The sequence below is a fragment of the Poecilia reticulata genome, linkage group LG15 (genome assembly GCF_000633615.1).
Source record: "Poecilia reticulata strain Guanapo linkage group LG15, Guppy_female_1.0+MT, whole genome shotgun sequence".
Classification (NCBI taxonomy): domain Eukaryota; kingdom Metazoa; phylum Chordata; class Actinopteri; order Cyprinodontiformes; family Poeciliidae; genus Poecilia; species Poecilia reticulata.
In genome coordinates this window covers 20748170-20757869 of record NC_024345.1, presented here as the reverse complement: position 1 = coordinate 20757869, position 9700 = coordinate 20748170, and the positions used below count along the sequence as shown (strand labels likewise).

Here is a 9700-nt window from a genome sequence, read left to right as displayed (position 1 = left end):
AGCTCTGTTAGTACAGTTAGCTCCATTAGTACAGTTAGCTCCGTTAGTACTGTTAGCTTTGTTAGCACAGTTAGCTCAGTTAGCACAGTTAGCTCCGTTAGTACTGTTAGCTCTGTTAGCACAGTTAGCTCCGTTAGTACTGTTAGCTCTGTTAGCACAGTTAGCTCCGTTAGCACAGTTAGCTCTGTTAGGATGGTTTGTGTTTAAAACCTTTTTCTTTGTTAGAATAATTAATTTGTCATCACGGTTAACTTGTTTTCCAGTTTGCTCTTTCACCTCATCTGTTAGGATGGTTAACGGTGTTAGCACGTGTAGCTTAGCTAGCATGACTTCAAATGGTTAAGCAAATCAGCCCTTTCGTCATAGTTAGCTCTGTTAGGATGGCTAAGCTCATCCTGTTAGCACAGTTAGCTTCGTTACCAACAAACTGGAGCTCTCTTTGCTAAGCCATCAGGCTGATATAACTTCCAAATCAAAGACGTTCCATGATACGGATTAAAATGTCTGTTTTCTCCTGAGGCCTGTCTCGCTCCTAAAGTAAATTGGCCTTTCAGTTTGACCTGTTGCAGCGTTAGCCTGTAAGGCATACCTGCGTAGATAACTCAGTGTCCATTTTAGGAACCTCCTAAATCCTCTTTGTTCCCTCTGACTGCATCGTGAAATGCTTCTCTGATATTATAAATAGCTAACGTTGAGTCTTGTTCACAGCTAGCTTATAGCCAGAGTGAGCTGATAGTTTCGCTGCGGTCCCATTAGCAGCTCTCCATGTTGCTGTCAGTCAGGCAGGAAAGCGTCTGGTTTTGGTCATCAGCCAATTATTTAGAGCATCTGACTGCGATCTGGCTGAGAGCGTTTAAAAAGTAGAATCATGCATCAATTCAAAGATATTTGACCAACGCCATCAGCTGTTTAAAAGGGAGATAGCCTTTCTGAATCAACCTTTCATGTTGAATTTTTGGCACTTTGTGCTGACGTTTATTGGACCCAGGCCTGAACATTTAAATATTTCTAGTCCTTAATGAGCGGGCTATAAGCAGCCGCCTCCCAGCAGACACTGGGAGTGCTGACGGACCGAACAGAACACAATGCGACTGACGTAAGAATTCAGTGAGAGAAAAATGGTGAAGTGTCTCCAAACAGTCGCTCAGTTACCTGATCCACAGGCTGCAACACATCCAAAACCTTCCTGACTGCGAAGGTCAAAACTCTGCCAGTCACCACACACACACACACACACACACACACACACACACACGCTGTGGAGGTAGTTGTATAACTGGAGGATATCAGTTTTAGGCTTTCAGAACCAAACGTTTCCGGTTCTGTACAGAAAACTAACCCAGATGTCCTTCAGCAAAATGAGATTTAGTTATTTTTTTCTCAAAAAGTCTTACATTTGTAAAACGAAGAGTTAGAAAACCGATTGTTACGTTATGAAAAGTTTGCCGTCTTGCTGCACTCTGACTCTGTGACATCAGCTCAGCCTGCAGCTGAGGGAACCCTGCAGCATCTCAGACTGAAGGAATGTTGTTGTTTACATACCTGAGAAGTAAATGTGGGAATGTGTGGCATGAAAAAGTGTGAAGCTTGACTTGTGAAATGAGGAGTTTCCATCCGTGTGTCTGCAGGATCTGGCTCACGGCTTGGCGGAGCTGCTGAGCTACGAGGGAAACGTGGAGGAGGATTTCTACCTCACCTTCCAGGTGAGCAGCCGCTGAGCTTCTAATGTCGAGCTGGAAAAATGACAGAGACCTGAACTGAATCAGTTCTGTTTTTAACTTCTGTAAAAATGGAAAATATTACCAAATATGACTCAACTTCTCAGTTCTTGTAAAGATTAAACTGACTTTTTAAAGCTGATACTAGAAACTCACTCATGTCATAAATATGAATAACAAAGTATCAGTGGAAGGTCATGTTATTCACACAGCTGGCAGGTTTAGATTCAAAGTAATCTTTTAATTCGACCAGCATGTTTCTCCTGACTGGATGTGATAAAATCGTTTTACCAGACTGAGTCCAGACTTTAATCATCTGGAGGATCTCTGCAGGACGGTCACATTTAGACAGAGCTCTGGTTTGGTTTCAATGCATATGTGAACGACAAGCCGGACTGGAGACCGCTCCAAAAAGCAGGAAGTGGACCACCATGCAGGGCATTCTGGGTAAATGCAACCAAAGCTAACGTGCTAGCCTAGCGCTAGTAGCAGAAATGGCTCCTGGTCTTTAGCCTAAAGAGAAATCCTCCAACCGCTAAAATCCTCCATCTTGTTTCCATCTGGTGAAGAAGGAAGTTGCTCTCAGTGTCTTCAGAGGTTTTTGTGTCGTTTCCTTCAGTGGTTCTTGGTGCAGCGCCCCCACAGGCCAGGAGGGGAACAGGTTGGTTTGACTCAGAGCAGCTGGAGGTGGAGCAGATGATGGAGTTCTGGTTCCAATTGGACCGAGTCTAACGGACTATCAGGAGGAGAAACATCCTTACTGATGTGAAGCATTTTATAAACTTCACAGTAACTCAACCAGAGAAATCGACCCCCTGATCAATATTTTCTCTACACGATGATGCCATTTAGTTTGACGAAGGTTTAGATTTTGGTTCTACCGGGTCTGAACTGGGACAGTATGATCCCTCTTCCCCCAGGGTTCAACCACATCCATCCCTACCTGTGCAGGTAAAATCACTGAAATACTCCTGACCTCAGCCAGGTTTCTGTTTGGTTTCAAACCTGCGTCTGAGTCCCACTGCAGAGCCCCTCTAACAGCTCGCAGTAAGAACAAGACCTGCTACTGAGCAGCATCACCACATATAGTGGAGTCACTGATGCTGCAGGGGGATAAATATGGAGCACATGTGGGAAGACAGAATATGTAAAGCCCTGAGGTTTTATTTTAGCCCCCAGTGTGACGGCCGGCTGCTAACAGTCGCACCACTGTGGCACCGTTTCCACCCACCTGCAGAACTCAGTCTGACGTGGGTCTGCCTCCAACATGCATGTCAGCGTTTAAACTCATCAGAATAAAACTTGAGCCAAAGTTTATTTCTGTTACTTACCTGAACACCAAACCAAGAGACGGAAAACGAAGAATAAAAACTCAGGAGATGGTCAGAGCTTTTCAGATCCTTAAGTAAACATAATGAAGTCGATTAAATCCATATGGATTCAGTTATTTGGTCAAACGGAGCTGTTTTCATTGCTGCAGGTGTTCCAAGAGGAGATGGGCGTAGTCAAATCCTACAACCTGAAACCCGCAGGAGACAAAATCCCCGTCACCAAGCAGAACAGGAAGGGTGAGTCTGAGCAGAACCAGAACAGTTCAGCTGTAAATAACACCGGAGATCGGCACAAACACCGGTTTACCTCTGGATCCAACAGAGTATTTAACCTTAATAAACTGATTCCACTGAAAATACATTTATTTATGGTCTCTAATTGTCTTAAATCAGCAATTTTAGATTAATCTATGGATGCAGCTTCCAGAATCTTCTACTTTGTTTGAGTTTATGATCTATTTGCTCACCGTTTCCCTAAGTAACGGGTCAGGAATGTATATGTGTTCAAACGTCTAAATATGAGTTTTATCATTTAATAGCCATTGGTTGGTGAAGTTAAAGTAGCTTATCACATGAGCTAAAATAAACTATTAACATCTTAATCTAAACTTTGAGCCTCAAAACTTAATGTAAAGTAAAGAAAGCAAACTAACTATCCTCACCTAGCAAAGTTAGCATTAGCATCTCATGAGGTCTGGTGACTATTTCAGTGTTTGGGACGTTCAGGGATGTTGAAACGTTATTCGCTTTTTGTTTTCAGCTGAAAAAGCAGTTTTGTGCCGTCTCTGTCCCCAGTTTTATTTGTGGTATTCTGTAAATATTCATTCCTGAGACACAGGGAAGGAAATGCAGGAAATGTGTGTGAATGAGAGCGAAGCAGTGAGAACCGTCAGTCATCCAAAACACATGAGGGGTGAAGAAGAGAGGCACAACGCGCCGCTGCAGCTTATCGCCATGGCGACAGCAAGGGTGGTGGCAAACCGCCTACAGAGGATTAAGATGAAAACACACTCAGGAGTCACTTCAGTTCCTCTGGCAGGAAGGAAGGGAAGCCCTGGGTCACTGGACCGCAGCCAGAAACGTCAGACCCTAAAATCTGGACGAACCCTGACGCTGTGGTTTGGTGTTAATCAGATGTTTTTGGAGTCGTGTGCTTTAAAAGTCATTTTTCCTTTCGGTAGTGGCCTAAATGTAAACCTAAGACCTTAAAATGAGACATTTGAAGCACCTAAGTTAATGATTTATCCAACGAGGAGCAGGAAGTGGTAATAGTTTAGAGACCTATCAAACCAGCACCTTACAAAGTGATTTAAAAGTACAGCGTGGCGAAGCCAGTCGGTCTGTAATTCACTGAGATGGAGATGAGCTCTAGTGACACAAACTGTGAATCAGAGCACAAAGGTCCTGGCAGATTCTTTAGACTTTACAGGTTCTGGTCTGGTTCTGACCGGTTCTGCTACTCCAGTTAATAAGCTCTCCCATTCCTCCAGTCACCTGAGTTATTAGAGACGTACAGGGGAGGAAAGTCTCACCTTTCCCCATCTAACACAGTGATGTGGCTGTTAGAATAACCTTCTGTCTGCTCTGAAACAAATCTTTAGGTTTTGATGATTTTAAAACCTTCCAGGTCTGCAGCTTCAAACCAGATGCTGTGTTAAATATTGCTGATACATTTTTTTATAATAAAAAAGTTTAAACTGAGTTAGAAATATGAGTTACATCTTCGTGTTTTGCGTCCAGCTCTCCTTTTCTTCTCCCTGGCAGAAACACGGACCCGCTGCTGTCAAAGCCTCTATTGTTCAGAACCATGAACTCATTTTCCACCCAGCGGCTCTTGTTGGTGCTCAGATGTAACTTTCTGCCAGCGTCGCCCAGAGAAGCTGGTGGAACCTGGTAATGGAATAATGGAAATAAATCCCTCCGCTCTCTTTCCACAGAGTACGTCCAGCTCTACATCGACTTCCTGCTGAACAAATCCATCTACAAACAGTTTGCCGCCTTCTACCACGGCTTCCACAGCGTGTGTGGCTCAGACGCCCTGATGGTGAGTTCAGAGGGTGTGTGTGTGTGTGTACTTGTTTATATTACCACACGGGGTCCTGAGCACGGGAGCACACCAACGTTGAGGGGCCCGATTATGTTGTGGGGCCCAAAATGCTGGACCCCACATGGGAAACCATTCTAAAGCAGCTTGGGATGCTCTCCTAACATGCCTCATGCATTTTTTTCACTTGGCCCACAAGGTAGCAAAAACTGTAAAAGTTTGTGTCAATTGTGTGTCAAAGTGGTGTGCGTGCGTGCGTGCGTGCGTGCGTGCGTGCGTGTGTGTGTGTGTGTGTGTGTGTGTGTGTGTGTGTGAATACATACACTGAAGGCCAATGAAACAGCTGGTTGCAACAATCTTTTCTGTCACTTTCTAATTTTAATTAAGGTTGTTCAGGTAACTTCCTTGATTATTAAACATTTATTGTCAAAGTTAATTCCAACAGTCTTTATCCTAATTGAGCCCTGAATATCCTTTTCTGTAACTAATCTGCTGAATCGTCATTGACTGAATTACAACAAAATTTTCTAAAAATGTTCTCACCACGTTTTCTGACATTTAGCAAATAGAATAATTAGAAATAATTTTGGTAATTCTGGAAAACAAGAAAAGTTTGGTTTAACTTCACTCAGTGTTGTCTTTTTGTTCAGTGTATGTATGTAGTGAATAAAAACGGGTTGGTCATGTGATAGTGACGCAGCAGAGGATTGTGGGATGTTGATCTGAATCGCAGTAGTAATTAGCAGCTTTCTGATGAACATCAACAGGAAGCGAATCAAACGTATAATTTTATGACCTGAGTCACATCCTGGTGACGTTAATCTGCTTCTCACCGTTAAACCGAGGAGCTGTCTTCTTCCTGTCGGCGCCGATCACTTTCTGTGCAGCAACACAGGAATAAATTGATTAACTGAACTGCTGATTATTTCAGTTTGCTGTCTGACTCTGTTTATAGTTCAGGGTTAAAGGTCACCAGCATCACCAGTGGGTCATATTTCTGACTCAGAGTCAGAATGTTTCAGCCGAGCGGCTGGATTCCCAACCGGGAGGCGGATCGGAAAACCACAGGAGATCCTTTCATTCTTTCACTTAGAGTGTGGATATAAGTTATAGATTATAGACTGTGTTAATGATCATCTTTTGCTTTTAGTGAAAGTTTGACTAACTTTTGTGTTTATTCTAACTAATTAGGAGAAAATACTGATTGTTTTAGGGGCATAAAAATAATTTAGCGCTGAAGCTGAAAGGAGTACAGGTGATGTTTGGCTGTAATATTTAATATTTTTATTCAGTTTTATGTAGGAATCATTCTGCCGTAAAGCTCTCAGGTACCAGCCAACTGAAAACCAGGATCTGACTCCAGTTTTCCAAACAAACCGAATCCAAGAGCAGCAAAGTTATAAAATATGCACTTCCTCTGGCGGCCATAGGGGGGCGCTGAGGAACCAGACCTGCTTCCCATGACCTTAGCTGCAGCAGACAAGGACAAACTTCTTCCAAGCTAAGATTAAATATTCAGGAACAGACACGTCAAGGCAGAAATCTGAAATTCGAGAACCATAAAATCTCATATCTGATGTAAAGTAATAAAAATGAGTTTTATCCAAAGTTCTGCCGTAATCTGACCCAGATTCTGCCGGTTCCGGCTCAATTTCTCTCCTCCGTGCTGTGGGTCACGTCCTGCGGCTGCAGGATGTGATGAGGCAGGTCGGTGGGCGTGTCGGAGTTTTCAGCCTTTACTCATCAACTCATCATCAGCACCATCTTCCTCTTCCTGATTCTCTGTAATCTGGTGGTTCTGATCCACATCTGACCCATTTTCTCTCGTCATTCTGCCTTTATGACAGCAAGTTTCAGTTGTTTTCACTCCCTTCCTGTTGAGCGACTCTGATGATGCGTACTTCCTGTTCCTCCTCCTCGCTGCCGTTGCTACAGCTGAACTGAGTTTGGTGTTTCTGGACATTTTAGCAAAAGTTGCAGCTTGTTGTCACTGAGGAGAAGCAATTCTTACAACTTCTGGTCAGTTAATCAAAAAAGGCCATTTGTTGAAATAAAAACACTCAGAGCAGCAATGAAACCAAAAGAGTAAACAATATATGAACATATTTGCATTTAAGATAATTATTTAAGATATAAAATGTGTTTTACCCAGGATTCCTCTGGTGGCAGTTTTATCTTCACCTGGTTCAGATTCTGTAAAACCCAGTTAATCCCAAAGTAATCGGCAGGAGTTTTTTTAGCTGCAGGTGAATTAATCCTTCAAATGTTGACTTTAAAATATTATTTCATAATTTTAAAAGGAATTAATTTGTTTATTTGTATCTTTTAGTGTTTTTATAATATTGAATAAAAAGGTTAAAAATGTGAGATATTTAAAATCAGATTTGATGGATTAAATGTCAGATTAATAAATTAATCCTCAATTTCAGCCCTAAAACCTGCAGCTTCGTCGCTGCTCTGTTTAAACATCGTCGGTGTTTTTGTCTCCAGTAGAGGAGACCCAGATGAAACGTCTTCATGTTTTCGTGTCTTTGTGTCTTCATGTCTTTGTGTCTTCATGTTTTCGTGTTCATGTTTTCGTGTCTTTGTGTCTTCATTTTTTCGTGTTTTCATGTTTTCGTGTCTTCATGTCTTCGTGTCTTCATGTGTTCATGTTTTCATGTCTTCATGTTTTCATGTCTTTGTGTCTTCGTGTCTTCATGTCTTTGTGTCTTCATGTCTTCATGTTTTCATGTCTTCATGTTTTCATGTCTTCGTGTCTTCATGTCTTTGTGTCTTCATGTCTTCGTGTCCTCGTGTTTGTTGCTGCAGCTGCTGCGGCCGGAGGAGGTGGAGATGCTGGTGTGCGGCAGCCCGGAGTTGGACATGATCGCTCTGCAGAAAGCTGCGCAGTACGAAGGCTACAGCAAGATGGACGCCACTGTGAGGTAAACGCCTCCTGCAGAACCTGGACCGGACCAGAACCGACCGGACTCTGGCCTTTGATTTGTTGGTTTCAGTTGTTCGGCTCGCTGTGAGACGTGGGGCGGTCCAGAATCTGCCGGTTCTGACCCGCTACGTTTCCGTTTCCAGATAGGAAAACGAGCCGAAACGGGTCAGAACACTGAGCAGCCCGTCTGACTCTGAGCTTAGTCAGCACTTTGAGGACCAGAACCTGGCTCCCAGTGCTCCCAGTAAGCAGGGTGTGCTGGTTCCCCTCCAGGTTCTTCTGGGACGTGGTTCTGGCGTTTCCTCTGGAGCTGCAGAAGAAGCTGCTGCACTTCGCCACCGGCAGCGATCGCGTTCCCGTCGGAGGAATGGCCGACCTCAACTTCAAGATCTGCAAGATCGACGTTCCGGCAGACTGGTGGGTTCATGGGACGTCCAACCGTCCAACTGTCCATCAGTATGTCCACCTGTCCCTTCATCAATCCATGGAATAAAATGTAAAAACCGGAGAAGCCTTCATGCTCCTCCATGTAAACCTTTTGACACGAGATAATAAAAACTGAACCCACTGACCTTCAGACACAAAACAACCTCAAGCTCATCATTAATTGATCAGGATTGTGACCTGTTAGCTTCTCTTCATGTCTGTGTTTTAGCTTCGTAGCGCAGCTGCTTGTTTACTATGAGGTGTCATCTGGACGGCTGGGCTTGATGTTTTCCCATGGAAAAACTTTCCACAGCATTGAAGCTCAGTGAATGGCCGGGGGCCCAGCAGCTCTAATCTCAGCTGTGTGTTGGGCTGTGTGTGTGTGTGTGTGTGTGTGTGTGTGTGTGCGTGTGTTTGTGTGTGTGTGAGAAACCACGCTGCTCTGACAAACAGCTCTCCTTTCACACACACACTGAACACACATGAGCAGCCGGGCCTCTATATGGTCAAACAACAGGATCATGTTCCTATAGCTGCACATATACAGATAGCGCTGCTGGAGGAATCCCACATACACACACACACACACACACTGGGCCGGGCCTTCAAGAGGCTCCCAGATGATAACTTGACCCCCGAATGGAGGCCATTGTGTCATATCTAAAGAAAACTACGTTCACTGAGTTCAAGGCTAGAGTGGGCGGCCGTGAACTCGCTCACCCGCAAGCTGCTGCTGCAGCTTAAGCTGCTGCTGCGGCTTACGATGCTGCTGCTGCAGCTTACGATGCTGCTGGTGCAGCTTAAGCTGCTGCTGCGGCTTACGATGCTGCGGCTTACGATGCTGCTGCGGCTTACAATGCTGCTGCTGCCGCTTACGATGCTGCTGCTGCTTACGATGCTGCTGCTGCTTACGATGCTGCGGCTTACGATGCTGCTGCAGCTTACGATGCTGCTGCTTACGATGCTGCTGCTTACGATGCTGCTGCTGCGGCTTACGATGCTGCTGCTGCCGCTTACGATGCTGCTGCCGCTTACGATGCTGCTGCAGCTTACGATGCTGCTGCAGCTTACGATGCTGCTGCTTACGATGCTGCTGCTGCTGATGATGCTGCTGCGGCTTACGATGCTGCTGCGGCTTACGATGCTGCTGCTGCAGCTTACGATGCTGCTGCTGCTTACGATGCTGCTGCAGCTTACGATGCTGCTGCTTACGATGATGCTGCTGCTTACGATGCTGCTGCGGCTTACGATG

The 9700-nt window shown here is 44.6% G+C and overlaps 1 protein-coding gene across 1 annotated transcript in view; it reads left to right on the top strand.

Annotated features, from left to right (window-relative positions):
* The window catches only part of hectd2 (HECT domain containing 2), a 41116-nt gene that overhangs the window by 25237 nt on the left and 6179 nt on the right, over window positions 1-9700 (top strand). Inside the window, exons 17-21 of the mRNA XM_008430125.2 lie at window positions 1629-1703; window positions 3199-3286; window positions 4987-5093; window positions 7905-8020; window positions 8296-8439. Coding sequence (XP_008428347.1) covers window positions 1629-1703; window positions 3199-3286; window positions 4987-5093; window positions 7905-8020; window positions 8296-8439 — 530 coding nt within the window. The remainder of the gene's footprint in view (window positions 1-1628; window positions 1704-3198; window positions 3287-4986; window positions 5094-7904; window positions 8021-8295; window positions 8440-9700) is intronic.